The sequence below is a fragment of the Phasianus colchicus genome, chromosome Z (genome assembly GCF_987193195.1).
Source record: "Phasianus colchicus chromosome Z, bPhaCol1.hap1.1, whole genome shotgun sequence".
NCBI lineage: Eukaryota > Metazoa > Chordata > Aves > Galliformes > Phasianidae > Phasianus > Phasianus colchicus.
The window spans coordinates 81345322-81363400 of NC_143476.1; the positions used below are offsets into that span (position 1 = coordinate 81345322).

An 18079-nucleotide genomic window follows, 5' to 3' on the forward strand; every position below is an offset into this window, starting at 1 on the left:
AAATAAGGTACAGCTTTTTTAATGTAATGACTTTTGGAACAAAATTTTTGTTACCTTCTCCACTTTTCAATAAAAGTAACATTGTTGTCTGTCAGCAAGAACTATACATTTGTCATTTTACTTTGAGGAAAGTTTTAATGTTTGAATAATTTCTTGATCTAATAACAGTTCTGTGTTCTGCCCTTTTTTTTGATAAACTGAAATGCTAGAGCAACTCAGGTGAGGTAAGAGCATTACATTTAGAAAATGCAATAAGGGAAATACAGAAAAATCTAGGGGTATATATCCATACCATATTCCCAAGTCCTCCATGAACACTGGATTCTGACTTCACTGACTGCTTGTTTTGCAGAACTCTTTTGTTCACTTGCACTCCAAAATCAAGTGTTTGTCTTTTCTTTTTTTTCAAGTGCTATTCAGAATGAATTAATTATGCATTAAACAGAGACATAATACTAGTTCCCATTTTGTTTTTCATTAGGAAATCAAAACACATGTGGAGAGCAATCCATACCACCTGCCACTCTCTCCTCAATTGGCAGCATCTGGTGCGCATGTACCATGGGAAAGAACCCCTGTGTGCAAGTCAACTCATATAGATTAACACTGACACGTCAGCCATCATCCATTCCTTCCCATGCTTACTCCAGCAAGGCTCATCCACATGATTTCCCTCCCCAGTACAAACACCTTAGCTCACATGGGCATGTACAAAACTAACAGGGACTGTCCAAACTGTAATTAATCAACTCTGACATCTTTCCCCTTTTGTCTGCTGGTTAATTTGAAGGGGCCACTGAGGGTGGTTACTGTTCCACTTGTGCTGCTCATATTTCATTTTTGATGGAAGATCAAAACAGCAGAGTCCAATCTTAACCTCAAATCAGTTTTCTGTCTCTGTAAAGAAAACAACTGTGATGTGGTAAAATAATTTATTCCCTCTGCATAATTACTCCATCCATGCAAGTTTCAGCAGGAATGCTAAGCAGCTCTGAATCAGTACTGCCCCTTCACCAAGAAAGCTATCAGAAGGGTAGGTCAAGTTCAGTCAGTAAAGAAAAAAAGGTAAAAACAAACAAAAGCAAAAATTGCTTCATGAGATAACATTCCTCTTGTTACATCTTCCACATCTTCCTTTTTTGCTTTTTTCCTTTTTGTTTCCTCCACCAAAACCTGGAGCTGCCTTCCCAGTTTACCTCAGAATAAACAATGCACACTTTTCAATGTTTTAGAGAATTTTCCTGTATGATTCTAAAGACTGTCAGTGTAACAAAGTTCTATCTGTTTTTACGTTTCTCTTTTTTGCTTCTGGTGTGAACAGCTCCATTTACAGACAATGCCTGTGTTGCTTTTGCATGTCCTGTAGCTTTTAGATGTTCAAACAGTTTATTTCGGGATGGAAATGTACAGTTGCAGGTTACACAGTGAATGGGAACTTCATTCTAAAAGATGAAAAAAAACCAAACTGTTCACATTTGTACAAGATGTGTAATAAATACATTGTGTAATAAATAGAATACACCAACTGGCTCTATCTAGCTACTCTTAAAAGAATGAAATGTGACTAAGTTGCTTGTCTCTATAATGAATATCCTATTATTGATTGGCAATTAAAATAGAATATTAAAAGCATAACTTCGTGAAATTTTAAGAAGAGCCAAGTTAAGCCAAGAATACAACAGAAACTTACCAAGTGTAATTAATGATAAAGACTACTTTTGATCTCACCTCAAAAAACAAGACTGTAAATGTAACATTTTGAGTTCTGAGGTACGCCGAATTCATGTCTTAGCTGTAGCTATTACAAGAATTTGTTCTTCTGGGAAGTACCAATATTTGGAAAGATGCAGACAGTACTGTCTCCCACCTGCCTGGTGAGAGCAGCCATCTTCAGATGTTTACATTTTTTGGTTTAAATTGCTTTGATAACTGAGTTCTAACCACTCTCCTAGACCTGAAATTTAGTCCTGCACTTCTCTGCACAGACAAGAGCTGATGTTCCAGTGTCCTATATGCTAATAAAATCACTGGAAGAGAACTTATGTACTATTAAGAAGTGGTAAACCAGGACAGAATTTGGGAACTGGAGGTAAAACAAACTATTTTTTGTTTGTAATGACATGACCCTGTTTTTTTTAAACAGTGTAAGTAATTTGACATACCATTGTTTGGTGTTCTGAAGATCCCTTAGCAGACTTTTTTGCATCCTTGGCTTTTTTACCTTTAGGCTTAGTGCTGCTGATAGACAAAGAGAAACCAAGATCAGTGCACAAGAATATTCCAATTAAAGAATCTGACTGTATTCAAGTCAATGTCTCTGTTCTTTCTTCACACAACCTAATTGGTTCCAGCCAAAATAAAGCCATGTCACTTATGTAAAATCTCAAGATTTTGCTAAAAGATGAATCAGCTACTTGTGAATGATGCAGTGCTGATATGCAGTCTTTCCAAACACTCCTAACACTCTCTGTTCAGTATAGTATTTGTGCAACTCTGATTTAGTGGAGTAGCCCTAAATTCACAATAGTGAGAAAGGTCTGCTTGTTACAGTATCAAACATGACATAGAATGACATGGGCACACCTTTTCACTTCACTTTGTGCTTCATTCACTTGGCTACTATCTTCTGTAGCACTTGCTTCCTCTGACACAGCACATCTTTGGTCATCATTTACAGACTGCTCTGTTGGGTCACTGTCCTTGTCCAGACAGGGCAACTCCTTTTTCTCAATTATTTCCTCATCAGCACTTTTATCAAAAGAATCCTCGTAAGTCTGTCAAAATAGAAGAAATAAAAGTTACTTGATGCTCACTAGTGATTATGCTTATAATCATTTACCTTAAAACATGAGCGTGTGGGGAGAACACAAAAAACCCATTAAGCTTCTGAATTTTACACTGTATTTTCAGTGGGATTCCAACAAGCAAAATCTTAGCTCCTCTCTTCTGAAAGATGAGACCAGCTGTGGTGGTGGTTTTTAATTCCACAAAGGGCTCGAACACAAGGCTCCATGTCACATCATATCATAATGGCTTTGTTTTTAACTTTGACAAACGTTTTGACTGGTTTCTGTACCAGACACTTAAGCCTAAATAACTGAACTGACTGAAGCAAAACACACTGTGTTTTCTCTCCCTATCTTCTGAAACATTGGCAACCTTTTCCATGTACCAGAATCAGAGTCAACAACTGTTTAGTAAAAGGTCAACATCTGAGCATGTCTGAGGCAAAGCTCAATTTCCAAAAGTAGAATAAACATAACACTGTGTTAATATAACTATATCACCTACAGTAACTTTTGCAGACTTAGATAGCTTAGCCATGTTTTCTCAGGTAGTTTTATCTCCAGGAAAAAAACCCAAAGATCCTAATGACTCTCAACTCTTGTTGAAGACTGATAGCAGACAGAAGTTATGCTTCTAGGATCTCTGCATAACAGAATTCCAGGTCAGTTATGCGAGCGTGCAACCCACATTCTAGGCCGCAGAAAACGTAACCTTACATAACTGAAGGATGGGAGACAAGGTGCTTACACAGAACATTTACAAGGTAGATGAAAAAGAATTTCAGGGAAATTGAAAAGGAAGTGAAGAAGCCAGAGTTGGACAAGATATTGATGGCCTGCATGGAAACAAGAAGGCCAAGCTGATACTAACTTGGACAATGCAAAACCAAACAAAGGGAAGCAAGAAAAATTCAGCTGATTGAAAGCCTTGGAGAAGTTTCTTGATAAGGGATGATGGTGTAGGAGAGGGCAGAGAAGGGGAACACATAACACTAGAAGAGTTAGGCTGGGGAAGAACCAGGAGGCCACCTTGGGAAACATGCAAGATGCAGGATCCAGTGTACGCAGCTGAGTGGGACATGACTATGATTGAGATACTGAATAGGAAAGAAGTACAAATAGGAAAGGATCATGCATGAGAAAGAGAGAAGAATCTGCTCTCTGTGGAGTTCCTGACACTCAAGGCTGACATAGACATGCGATTCTTGAACCCCAGCCTGCTCCTGTCAGCTCAGATTTGTTCTGTCATGCACAGATGGAATCCTGGAACATGCCAGATTGGCATTACTGGTGCCTGGAATGCAAATGAGAGGTGGAGTGGATGGTGTTTGTTAGTTTCAGTAGGATGCTAGTAAAGTTACTTTACAAACAGTACATTTTTCCAGGTCTATCAATCAAAGCAGAAGACTATCACCAAACAATTAAGTCACTAATACACCAGAGCTGCTGCTGGTCTTGCTGATCAATTCCTTGCATTCTCTCTCTGTCCATTCCAATCTGCTTTCTTTACATTTCAATCCATAAGCTTTTTGGAGCCTGCACCACATTTATTCTGTTTGTACAGATGCTTCTCAAGTCAGGTCTGTGAGATGTATTATGATAATATATAAAACAAAATCATGTTGTAAAGTTCTTTGAAATTCATTGTATCTGATTGCCTACCATCATAGTTTTCTGTTTCTTCTTCTGCTTCTTGGAGAGTCTGGAAAGGTAAGAATGTAAAATAGACTTTTTTAAAAAAGAAAACATTAATACAATTTCCAGAAAGGTATCAAATTATATTTTTCTTAACACTGTAACATGAGAGAGATAGCAGCCACAACTAGAAAATGATTCTCATCTGAAATGAAAGCAACACTTCTCATAATCTACTTATTGCATGAACAAAACAATTAATTCTGCTCAGACTAAACTCAAAGATACTAAAAAGGCAGCTGATATTATGCTTGGTCCATTCAAAGAATGGAAGTTGTACAACACAACTTATTCAGTTCCACTCATTTTCAAGCAAACTCATTTTCTATCTATGCCAGCATCCAACTGACAAAGAGTAGCATAACCAAACTGGTAAACACTGGAACTGCACCAAGCTTCCCTCCATTTGAATCCAGACAAATTAATATATGCATTTTATTGGAACTCTAATACGAAGAACTATTTTAAATTGGCACAAGACTGTGAATTCCAATACAGCAACTTATCCAGTCAGAAGCTCCTTCTGAGCTCAGAGATTTAATAAGTCATTACTCATAATAAAATTTAAAATAAGAAATAATTTTAAGTACTTCTGTTTGGGCACCTCTCCCATTTCTTCCTCCTCTTTGGTATGTATTCCATTCACATCATCTGAAGATGCAGGAAATTTCTCTTCCTCTTCTTCCAGTTGCTGTCGTAACAGTGCTACCATCTCCCGATGCTTCTTTGATTTTTCATGATTCTTCATGCTATGAAGATTATCAAATTGTTACTGCAGGTAGATCTGAGTAAATATGGTTATAGTCACATAAATTAACAATAGGATCATTACCTATCACTAATAAGAATGGAAAATTTTTCCCTGATAATGTCTCAGCTGGAAAGAAGACAAAGTTCTTACCATGCTTTTTAAAAAACTGCTTTAGAAAAGCAACACCTTCCCCTACCGCTGCTGAAAAGTTCCCAGCTGTATACACACACACTTACGCTTTCTCAGTTTTTAACAATTTGTCACAAGCAGGGCAGTAGAGATCATCAGCATATTCAGCTTCTTCAGCCACATCATTCAATTTGTCTGAAGAAATCAATGGGGATCAAAGAGACAAAGTCAGAAGAGCAATCTTCAAGTAAGTTGCTATTAAAAGCCCCAGAAAACAGTCACAACATAGACATTCATCTCCTTCAGTATTTTTCATATGCAGAGAGATCAAGACAATTAACAGCTATGGCTTTATATCTTCTCATGTTCAATGGAAAACATCAGACACCCAAACTCTAACCTGGCACACCAGCATTGGAGACACAGGACTTGCACCACCTGCACTTGAGGTTCCAACTGCAGTGAGCCAATACTCACACTGCAACAATTCACTACAGGTCACATCCCCATGCTGCATACCTTCAATACCTTCTTTTGTCTCCTGTCCTTCCAATTCAACTTCAGCATCTGATCCATCTCCAAATTCCTTTTCATATTGTGCCTCCATCTCTTTCAATTCTTTCTCCAGATCTGACATAGTTATCCAGCTCTGCTCTTTATACTGTTCAGCAAGTCTTTAAGCAGAGAAATACAGTAATTTCTATGTGGCATTTATGAGATTGGAATTACAGAAACAGTATTATTTAAAAGATAGCTTGGTCTTCTCTAGTATTTCAGATGGAAATTTCTGAATTTATTATGAAGGAGCAAAGAACTGTTTGTAGGGCATGGAAATCTGAACAGGTAATTTACAATGCCAGTGGTCACACTGACACTGCCAGTAAGGAGATATTAACGTAAGTGGATCCTGCTTGAATTTCATGCAGGAAATGTACGACCACATGGCAAATGTCAAGCTCACAACAGAGAAAGTCAGCTCAACCCTAAAGGTACTTTAGCTGCTTTTACCTGCTTTAGGATCCAAACCAATGAACAGTACAGCAACGCAAAAACCACTAGCAAATTACTGCTTGACTCTGTGTTACAAAAGTGTAGCCACTCAGTTTTGCTGATAAGTGTCATCCAAGCTACCAGTCAGTGCACCACACTATAGCTGAATTTTGTACAGCCAGGTCCCGAGTTCAGAAAACAGAATTATTAATCAGTTTGTCAGTGAACACATGCCTCAGCTTCATTCTTCTCTCAGAAAAAAAAAAAACAAACAAACCCCAAACATTATGTCTAATATATGTATTTCACATGTATGTGAATTATTATATTATGATTTTGATGAATTTAATTATTTTAATTAAATTTATTTTTAATTATTTATTTACTATTTTAATTATGATTTTAATGCTACAAGACTGCAATTTCAAAATAATTAAGTATTTAAGCTCCTTTCTCTTATTTTCAGATGAAAATTACTTCTAGTTTGAAGAACTTCTGCTCAGACTGGCAGGCTCCCATTCATCTACTTTATATTTCATGAAAAATAAAAGCACTAAAAAGTGCATTAATTCCACTAAAAGGGTCCTCTCTACCAAATTAAGAGGAAAAGCAAGGCTACAATTGTTTTTCATACATTCTTTTTAGCAGATAAATGACCAAGGCAAATGCAGCTAATAAAAGTCCAGGTTGTCATAATCCTGTTTTGCTTCAATCCCCAACATACATTATTTTTCCTTAAATCTTCCCTCCCACACTGGATTCTGTGCTATTACAGCCAGTTGCCTGTAACGCACAGGTTATTCCCTGATTTTCTGGGATCTTTCTTTTTCAGAAAGATCTCTCTTTTCTGTTCTATTTCAGAACAAATAAAAAGGTTTGACTTGACTAATATAGAAAATGGTCAAGGATTTTTAAAAGAGTGTGTACAGCTACCACTATAATCATATCATTACAATCTAACAGCATGGTAGACATTGATAGTTTCTCCAGGTTTAAGATAAGCATTTCTTTCCATATTTACATACTTGGCTTGTTTGAGTTTTTGCTGCCTCCGAATTTCCTCTGCTTTCCTAAGTTTTTCTGCATTCTGTTCTTCTACAAGTTTTCTGTGAGCTTGTACTCTTCTGTCTCTTTTACGAATAAATGCTACTAGCTGACGGATAAGTTCATTCCTCTCTTTTTTTGCTTTATCTCTGGTTTTCTTGTTCTCTTTTTCCATAGCTCGTTTCTCCCAGCGGTTCGATGCTTGACGTGTGTCATATTCTTCTTTCCAAGCAAAGTTTTTCTGAGTACAGAAACTCTGCCAATAGGCATAGAAAGGGTGAACTATCTGTTAAAATAAAAAAATTAAAAATTCAGTGAGTCACTTTATCAGGGAGAATGGGAAAAAAAAAACTTTCCAAATAACTTAGGACTTCTGTGTCTTCCCTGTAGGCAAAGATTTTTACCCAGAGTATAAGTAAATCACCACAAAGTTTACAGAAGTCTCTAACACCATCTTTAAAATTTCTTCTTAAAATACCTTCTCAAATCAACAGCCTTATATTTAAACTATTCCAAATGCCTATTTCTAAAAACATACCCCATTTAAGATTAGATCGTGCTAACAGCAGTGCCAGACACTTAACTTTGCTGTACTTTTCTTTTCAAAGCACAACGGGAATGAGACATTGTGTAAATAAGAACATACTGCGTAACAGCCACCACATCAAATTACATCAAAGGTCATTCATACATTTCCAGCTGCAGATGACAATCAGTACACCAAAACCAAACAAAAAAAAAGCAAATACATGACAGTATTTCTTCCCATCACATTCTATCCGCTTCCAGAGAAAGTGAGAACATTTAATAACTCCAGTCAATTTCTCCTTCATTAATGCTTTTCTCTTTTTTTAATGTATACAAAATGTTACCACATACAATATCATGAAGCTGTGACTTTCAGTTTAATGAGCATTTGTGTGAAGATGCACTTACTCCTGTTTTGTAGTATTATATAACTGTAGGTAAAAACGATGCCCTCTAGCTTTCACTTTAGAAGAAGTAGTAAATTATCTTTCACTATTCTATTTACTACTCATAAGTAAACACTAGATTAGTAAAGTGACATAATGACTTTCTTTTCACAGAATCGCAGGGGTTGAAAGGGACTACTGCAGATCATCTAGACCAACCCCCTGCTAAAGCAGGTTCCCTAGAGTTGCACCGGAAAGCTTCCACGTGGGTCTTTAGTATCTTTAGGGAACCTCTCTGCACAGCCTGTTCCAGTGCTCTGTCATTCTCAAACTCCATAATTTTTTTTCTCATTTTCAGATGGAACTTCCTGTGTTGCAGTTCTTGTCTGCTGCCTGCAGTTCTGTCACTAGACACCTCCAAAAAGAGCCTGTCTTCATCCACTTGACATCCATCCCATCCACTTCCTCCACCCTTCAGATATTTCTAAGTGTTGATAAGGTCCCTTCTCAGCTTTCTTTTCTCCAGGCTGAACAGCCCCAGGTCCCTCAGCCTTTCCTCAGAAGGGAAATGTTCCAGGCTCTTAATCATCTTTGTGGTTCTCGGGTGGCCTCTCTCCAGAGGTTCCCTGTCTTTCTAGAACAGGGGAACCCACAAGTGGACACAGTTCCCCAGATGCGGCCTCACCAGGGCAGAGCAGAGTGTAGGATCACGTAATCCCTTGACCTGCAGTCCATGCTCTTTCCAATGCATCTGAGGATGCCATTAGCCTTCTGGGCCACAAGGGCACGCTGCTGGCTCATGGCCAACCTGTTGTCTGACAGAACACCCAGGTCTTTCTCAACCAAGCTCTTTTCCAGCCCCTAACCTGTACTAGCACACACAGTTATTCCTCCCCAGGTGCAAGGCTCTACACTTACTCTTGTTGAACCTTACCAGATCCCCTCCATCCAACTCTGTATTCTGTCCAGGTTCTGCTGAATGGCAGCACAGACTTCTGGTGTGCCAGCCACTCTAGTTCGTATCATTTTCTTTTGTATTATTTTGTTTTGTTCCTCTCTAAATAACTCATAATCTTATGCATTTTGCATATTTGGGAAACAAAATATGTAATTTTTTTCTTTTTTTAATTACTCATCTCTTTAAACTTTCTTTTTACTACACCCTGCACACACTCTTTTACATCCATGCACTGCTGTTTTTGTATTTCTGAATACTTGACAGAAAAAGTTCTGGACTTCAACATAACAGCTTAACAGGTTTCCTATTAATATTTCTTCTTCTCCTTATGTCAGTGGTACAACTATTAACTCCTCAACACTAATTTCTAATGACCTGTCAATGTGTGAAGGTTCAAGGCTGTGGCCTCTGGCAGATAAGTAGCTATGCAGTTCTCTGCTGTCACTAAAATCCAGCTCTATATGTCCAACAATGTAAGCAATGATACACTATTCAGATTTATGCTTCAAAATGAGAGAACTTGATAGAACTTAAATAGGATGCATAGCCATCAATAGCCATAGCTATTGATGACAGAAATCAACCATCCCCTCATCAGCTTTACGAGCTATGAGATTTTTCTCCTCAATGGCCACCTGAATATAAGCTCCTGTCCTGCCAGTCTCCTGGACACTCATGTTGGACACTCAGGTTGTTGCTTACTATGCATACTCACAGCTGAGTGCTTTTGTTTCTACACATAATTGTTCTACAACTATTCTTGTGAAATCCTGTTAAGTCATGCACTTAAGAATATATTCCCTGTCTGCCTGGCACAGATGGAGTCACTTCCCAAACCTCTTGCAAGTTAACTCAGAAGGCTGGATCAGAGAACATTCACGTCACAGACTCCAAAGTCTTGATCTAGCTTCTGTAGTTCCCTTCTAAATCTCTTTTCCCTTCTCCCACAGTACTTCTACTAAACAGGGAAGTGGGTGTACTAAAATGCTGCTATCTTCCAACTGTATCTTTGAATATAAGATAAGAGAGATAATGGCTTTCCTGGTTAAATGAAGCTATTTTCCATGATTTAATTTGAAGAATCACTTAATCCCATTAATAATAATAATAAAAAAGAAAGAATATTCTGCTTCCGTAACTGTGTGAACAAGACAGATGTCTAATGATAATGGTGCCAGAATTACAGCTGATTTTGCAGCTACTAATTGTCAACGTTAAAAGTAGTTTCTGGTTCATAGCCGTATCTATTCTACAGTCCTGACATGGGAAGCTCCCAGAGGATGTTCCAAGCTCAAGCTACAAATAGATAGATCTTAGCAATTTTAGATATATTAAATATATGCTTCCTGGGAAAGATACTGATTTGTTAAGCCATTGTGTAATTTTACCTGAAATTAAAATACCCATTTGGGCATCTTTAGTGCCAAAGTAAATAATTGTTTCTAACTCCAACCAAGGTTCATACCATCAAAATTTGTCATTTGTGAGGTATATATCAATTTAAATTTCATAAATAATCAGTTACGCAGTATATTACAACTAAAAATGAAGGGCGAAGCAGGAAACTAGGAGGAATACTTGTGAGTATTGCTACTGTGTAGTTAATCACCAGGAAAATAGCTATTATAAAAAATAATTGGTAAACCTGATGGGCAGAATTCATGAGTTCTCTAAGCATTTGTCTTTTCTCATATCCCAAAAGCAGACATGCAATATCCTGAAAACTAAATCTTACTACAACTGTAGATGACAGGAGTGCCATGGCAGGAGCTCACACGGCAGATCAACTACAATGTCTCTCTTTTTCAACAGGCATTTATGTAGTAAGTGAGTCTTTGTTTCCCTAAATGAAGCATAATACTATATGTGTTATTTAAAAAAATCATTTCTAATATTGTTTGCTGTAACCTATGCTACATTAAAACACTGGTAAACTATGGTTTTACATCTCGTTGAGAATGTTTGGTGCTCTGTTTTTTTTTCAGGCCTTGCATCAGGCACACTGCACTTACGTTTCACTGGCATAATTGATGGTTAGCCCTTCAAAATTTTGCTTGACATCTTGCCAGTAAAAATCTGGCTGTTAATATAGTCCAACAGGAAACAATTATTCTGATTCATCTAAATGTTATGAATCACAATATAAGCACCACCTGTACAGTAATGAACTACTACAGTAGAAAAGACAGTCAAAACGTGGTTCTGTATTTGCCTCAGAGATCACCCAAGAACTTTTTCTTTGCTTTCAGTGTGAGACAAAGTAATAAGAGCCATGTTACTTTTAGTTCAACGTTATACTTGCTCTTACCGTGTCATAATCACTGTGGGAATACCCAAATGTAGGGAATTCTTCAGTATCTTCATGAGTCATATATTCCATCTCTTCTTTTGCAATTTGCTCAAAAACATGTCGGTAGACTGTAAAGAATCCCTGAAATTTTAAAAGACGTAAATTATTATTTCTTCAATAATAAATGTACAAATGCTCAGTTACATTAAGTAGTGTTTTTTTACAGAACATTCAGAAAAAAACTGCAATTCTGCAGAGCAATTCAAAATGCGAGAAAGGTCTTGTAAGCACTCGCTATTCTTTCTCACACCTTAAACAACCCATATCCAAATCTAAGCAAAAAAATAAATACACTTACAGCATGCAGACAATGTTGATTAGAGTCTGGTTACACATTATGACACTTTGAGAAAGTTCCAAATACAAAATATACTATGACTAACCCTAACCCCAACTATATCTTTACTTTTTAAATGAAGATGATGCTGACTTACTCATACCATAGTAATACAAAGACAGATGGGGATTTTCTCTGGCAGAAGTCCTCCTAATCACCTGGAGCTTTTTAAATCATGAGTATCTTAAAATACAACACGGAATTAAATTTTTGGAAGCACACTTTCCTCAAGCACTGCTATCACTTTTCCTCAGCTTAAAGGACTCCAGCTTTAAGAACACACTGCTCTTGTGAGGCCCCATCTGGAATACTGCGTCCAAGTGTGGAGCCCCCAGTACAAAAAAGACAGGGAGCTGTTGGAAAGGGTCCAGAAGAGAGCCACAAAAACGATCAGGGGACTGGAGCACCTCCCCTATGAAGACAGGCTGAGGGAGCTGGGCTTGTTCAGCCTGGAGAAAAGAAGGCTGTGGAGTGACCTCACTGCAGCATTTCAATACCTAAAGGGAGCCTACAAACAGGAGGGGAATCAACTCTTTGAAAGGGTAGATAATGGCAGGATGAGAGGAAATGGTTTTAAGTTGAGGGAGAGGAGATTTAGGTTGGATGTCAGGGGGAAATTCTTTACAGAGAGAGTGGTGAGGTGCTGGAACAGCTGCCCAGAGAGGTTGTGGATGCCCCGTCCCTGAAAGTGTTCAAGGCCAGATTGGATGGGGCCCTGGGCAGCCTGGTCTTGCATTAAATGAAGAGGTGGTGGCCCTGCCTGTGGCAGGGGGGTTGGAGATTCATGATCCTTGAGGTCCCTTCCAACCCTGGCCATTCTGTGATTCTGTGAAAGACATTTCCAAATATTTGCTACTGCGAAGCACTGGATTGCTTCACTATTTAATGCACATAAACAATACAGATGTATTTTGAAGTTGCGCTATTCAGTAAGGAATTACAAGTAAGTAATTATCAGACAAAAAACAGTAATTAAAGCTTGTCCAAGCATCAAGCACAGGATTTGTATTTGTGCAAAAAATTGTTATTACCATCTGTGCTCAACAATACCATGCACAGCTTTCCAACCCTAAGCAAATGCTGACATTTGTCACAGTTTTATCTGGGATGGAATTGTATTCTTCAGAGTGTCTGGTATGATGCTGTTTGGTTCTAGGAGAACAATGCTGATAACACACAATGTTTATAGTTACTGCTATACAAGAGCTGCTCGGCTCTTGTGAGGCCCCATCTGGAGTACTGCGTCCAAGTGTGGAGCCCCCAGTACAAAAAAGACAGGGAGCTGTTGGAAAGGGTCCAGAGAAGGGCCACAACTATGATCAAGGGACTGGAGCACCTCCCCTATGAGGACAGGCTGAGGGAGCTGGGCTTGTTCAGTCTGGAGAAAAGAAGGCTGTGGGGTGACCTCACTGCAGCATTTCAATACCTAAAGGGAGCCTACAAACAGGAGGGGAATCAACTCTTTGAAAGGGTAGATAATGGCAGGACGAGCAGAAATGGTTTTAAGTTGAGGGAAGGGAGATTTAGGTTGGACGTCAGGGGAAGTTCTTTACAGAGAGAGTGGTGAGGTGCTGGAACAGGCTGCCCAGAGAGGTTGTGGACACCCTGTCCCTGGAAGTATTCAAGGTCAGGTTGGATGGGGCCCTGGGCAGCCTGGTCTAGCATTAAATGAGAAGGTTGGTGACCCTGCATGTGGCAGGGAGGTTGGAGATTGATGATCCTTGAGGTCCCTTCCAACCCTGGTCATTCTGTAAGCAGTGTTGTACAAAGCCACAGCAGGAAAAGGGCCCAAGGAACTAGGAAGGAACAGAATTAGGACAGCTGATTTAAACTGGCCAAAGTGATATTCCATACCATATGGCATCACGTGGAAGGTGTTTTGAAGGGGGTGGGAGTTCATCTCACTCAATTCCATTGCTCGGGGAGCTAGCTGGGAATTGGCTGGGGGGTGGTAAGCTACTGCTTGTGCATCACCTGTTATATACATTTATCTATCTACCCAGTCACAACTATCTTCCTTTTCCTTTTTTATCTTAGTAAATAGTTTTATCTCATCCCACAAGTTCTCCATTACTTTTTTATTATTTTCTCTCCCATCCCACTGGGAAGAGGGGCGTGAGCGAACAACTGTGTGCTGCCCAGCCACCTGCCAGGTTAAACCACAACATCCTTCAATAAATTTATATTGATTAATTAAAAGGATGAATTAGTTCACTACCTTTTCATCATCTCCATATCCAGAGTAACAGCTAACGGTGAAATAGCGCAGCAGATCCAAACTATCATCTTGATAGTCTCCGTTCACTCCCCGCAATAGAGCTTCCCTGTGGTTATCATACCTGGCAAAAATCAATAATGTAAAGAAAATGAATACTCTCCAATAACAGTAAGACACAAGTAACATGTAAAAGCACGTGTGTTGCTTCACTCCACATTTGCTGTGCTGGGAAGGAGGGTTATCAGCAGTTTTGGAGCAACAGGCAGGGTTGGGCTGTATGTAAGGGAGAAACTACCCTCTGCACAGTCATTGCTGTTAGGGATGGAACGATAAAGAGTCTCTGGGTGAGGATCAAGGGGACAGACAGCAGAGGAGATGTAGTTGTGGGTGCCTACTATTGTGTCCATGACATCCAGGATGATGGCATGGATGTGTTGTTCTATAGGCAATTAGAAATGTCTGGATCAGTAAACCTCATCCTTTTGGGAAACTTCAATTTCCCAGGAATAAATTGGGAATATCACGCTGTCATCACAAATAAAGTGGCAGCTGAGGAAGTGTAAGGCAGGACATTAGAAAAAGTTTCTCTCCTGTGAGGGTGGTCAAGCTCTCAAACAGACTTCCTGGTGAGACAGTTGATGCCCCATGCCTGTCAGAGTTCAGGAGGTACTTGGGTAATGCCCTCAATAACATGCTTTAACTTTTGGTTAGCCTGATGATCAGGTACTTGGACCTGGTGATCTGTGAAGGTCTCTTCCAACTGAACTATTCTATACAAAGTATAGCTGTTCAGGGTTTCAGCTGGGATACAGCTGATGTTCTTCACAGTATCTGCTATGATGCTGTGTTTTGGCATTGGGAGAAAAACAATGTCAGTAACACTGCAATGATTTAGCTGTTGCTGAGCAGTGCTGTACAGAACCAAGGATATTTCAGATCCTCACACTGCCCTGCCAGTGAGGTGTTAGGGGTACACAAAGAACTTAGGAAGGACAGAACCAGGACAGCGACCCAAACTGCCAAAGGAACATCCCATACCACATCGTGTTCATGCTGAACAACCAAACAGGATGGAGGTTTGGTCCAGGGTTGTCTTACCTGCGGACTGACTGGGCATTAGTCAGCTAGTGGTTAGCAATTGTGTTGAGCAACACTGGTTCTGTATATTCTTCTATCACTATCATCTTTTTATTCCTTCCTTTTCTAAGTTATTAAGCTGTCTTAATACCTCAACCCACAGGTTTTATCTTGTTTTCCCAATTCTCACCCCTGTCCCACTAGGGGGAGTGAGTGAAGGGCTGCATGGTGCTGCTGCTGGGCACCTCACTTTCTGGAATTTGTGTCTCATACACAAGTCTTCAGACCAAAAAAGGGCTGAGTGAGTAAACACTACCTGCAGACCTTCACTTTACTTTCTATAATATCTACAGTAGCAACTTCCCAACAAACACATTTGAGCAAGCTGCTACAATGAGCTTTCAAAAGCAGGTAGGACATGATCCGAATAATCCAATACTTACGGAAATGGAAAAAAAAAAAAGAAAGAAAGAAAGAAAGAAAGAAAAAAACAAGCACGAGCTATTATATTAGAAGTGAAAAACTACTTTTCTTTATAGAAAGACGAACTTAGCGGAGGTGCTCTTGGCTTCATAAGCTGGATGCTTCAGCCCACTTGAAAAACATGCTATGCAGAATATTTGAACTCACAATCTCTCACAAAGAGACGTTTGTGCATATTTCAAACTAGGACCATTACAGGAACACAGGCAAAGAGGCTGTGGTGATACCAGATGAGCAGGTGGATACCAACGCCTACCTGTGAGGCAAAGAGATGCCAGCACCAGCAGCTCCTCAGCGCTCACCCCATCACACTGCAGAAAGCAGTGAGACACCCCATCCCAGCGACACTTAAGGTCGGGCTGGGCCAGGCTCTGGGCACACAGATTTAGCTGTAGGTGATCTCGTTCGATGCAGGGGAGCCAGACTAGGTGACCTTCGGGGGTGTGTTCCAACTCAAATGATTCCATGAAAGAAACCATCCTTAGCGCAGGGCAAAGCACGGCTAGGGCCAACCCACAGCCCAGACCTCCAACCAAGCCAGGGAGTGGAGAACTCTAAGTCCTTGCTGCGAGAGCAAGGGAAGGGAAAAAAAGCCAAGCGACATTAACAGAAAACAAACGAAATGCAAGAAGCAACACAGGCACACAAAAGTATCTTCAAGCCCATTACCGGCTGGATTTACTCACCAGGCTCTCTCCTGAGGGTCACTGAGCACATCGTACGCCGCCTGGATTAACTTGAACTGTTCTGCGGCTTCCTCGGCGTTCTCGAGGTTTTTATCTGCGAATTAAATGAATTAATCGTCAACAACTCAGCAGACCCCTCACGCAAACAGGAAAGGCGCCGCTGCCACACGGCACGGGGACCGCAGCCCCGGCTCACCGCTCCCAGACCGGAGGCACCCGCGAGCCTTTACGAGCCCCGATCCCCCCAGGGGTTTCTCCGTTCCCCACGCGGCCCGGTCGCCCTCTCCCCGGCCCGGCCTCCCCTCCCCTTCAGGCCCGCAGCAGGCCGGGCCCGCGGAGCGCCGTACCCGGGTGCCAGCGCAGCGCCAGCCGCCGGTAGGCCCGCTTCAGCTCCTCCTCGGCCGCGTCGCGCCGCACGCCCAGCACCTCGTAGTGGCACCTCATGGCGGCGGGGCCGCGCGCGAGGAGAGCCGGCCGGCAGCGAGAGCGGGGCAGCGGGCGGGAACGGGAGGAGCCGGCTGCGACGCCGTACGGAGCGCGGGCCGGGAGGAGCCGCGGCGGCGGGGGCGGGGCTGGGCGGGCGGGGCCGAGAGCGGGGCAGCGAATGGCGTTCGAGTCGCGCCGCCTCGGTGTTGCGGGTACGGGTCGGTTGGAGAGGCCGAGGGAGTGTCATCAAGGCGGCGAGGCTCTGCGGGGCAACGTGCGCGAGGGGTGGCCGAGGGCCCTGGGTGCGCCGGGCCCAGAGCAGAGGAGCTGAGGGCGGCTGCAGCTCCTCATGGGACTGTGAGCGCTGCTGCGCGGAGCTCGGGTTTGGGCTCAGCTCTTTCCAGCTCGGGATATGGTGTGATCCCGTGAGCCCTGCGCTGTGCGGCCCAGCCACGCTTTCTGACTCCTCACAGACTCACTCCTCCTGCACGCTTAGCTCCCACTCTTTTCTACATCCACTCCTGTCAAGCTGTCCCTGTGGACTGTTTTTCAGGGAAGGAGGCAGATGATGACATATTTGTGCTCTTCAAAGACTCTGGGTTTGGCCCAAGACTCTTTTTTCCTTGGATTAGCTATGCTGTGTCAACTGAGCTGGTGCCTGTGTAACTAGTCTCCCATTCCTAAGTTTTAAAGGCAATACAGAAGTGGGGGAAGATTGTGAAGGGGTACAGAAGTTTTCAAACAAAAAACAAGTCACAGAATAGGAAAGCAGAAAAAGATAATCACAGAGACCTGTGACTGTCTGCTAAAATGAATCAGGATTTATGGTTGGAATTTATATGGCTGTTTCAACTTGTCTGGTTGACAGACAAGTTACATCCTCATTTCCCCAAATATTAACTTACAAACATAGTGACTCACTTTATATCCAGCAAAAGGGCAGGGTCACTTGACAGTGTACTAAAAGCTTTACGAAAATAAAGCCCAAATTAAGAGGCAACCACACTGAAGCTTTGAAGAAATGTCAACTGCAGGGGAACCAACCTTTGAACTTCCTGCCGCTCATGAGTGTGCAGCAGGCTACAGAAGCATTTAATTTTAAGATGCAGCAGAATCAAAGCTTTTAGTTCTAACAACACTGAGTCTACTGAAAGGAAATTTTAAATGTTTAAATGGAAAAAAAATCTAAATGGAGTCACTCAACTCTGAGAAACACATATAACTGAACCAAGATA

At 41.1% G+C, this 18079-nt stretch overlaps 1 protein-coding gene across 2 annotated transcripts; it reads right to left on the reverse strand.

The window, feature by feature from the left end:
- Positions 1-197: 197 nt before the first annotated feature.
- On the reverse strand, positions 198-16980 carry DNAJC21 (DnaJ heat shock protein family (Hsp40) member C21). Of its 2 annotated transcripts, none has more exons than XM_031608403.2 (12): positions 16766-16980; positions 16419-16512; positions 14173-14293; positions 11576-11698; positions 7377-7681; positions 5881-6035; positions 5469-5556; positions 5072-5230; positions 4449-4488; positions 2584-2774; positions 2163-2235; positions 198-1442 (listed from the first exon to the last, which is right to left on the reverse strand). In XM_031608403.2, exons 1-12 carry the CDS (start codon positions 16860-16862, stop codon positions 1278-1280), a joined length of 1611 nt encoding a protein of 536 aa, XP_031464263.2. In that variant the 5' UTR covers positions 16863-16980; the 3' UTR covers positions 198-1277. The 2 variants fall into 2 exon arrangements, with proteins under 2 accessions (XP_031464263.2, XP_031464262.2); XM_031608402.2 differs by having other exon boundaries at positions 2163-2238.
- Positions 16981-18079: the final 1099 nt, after the last annotated feature.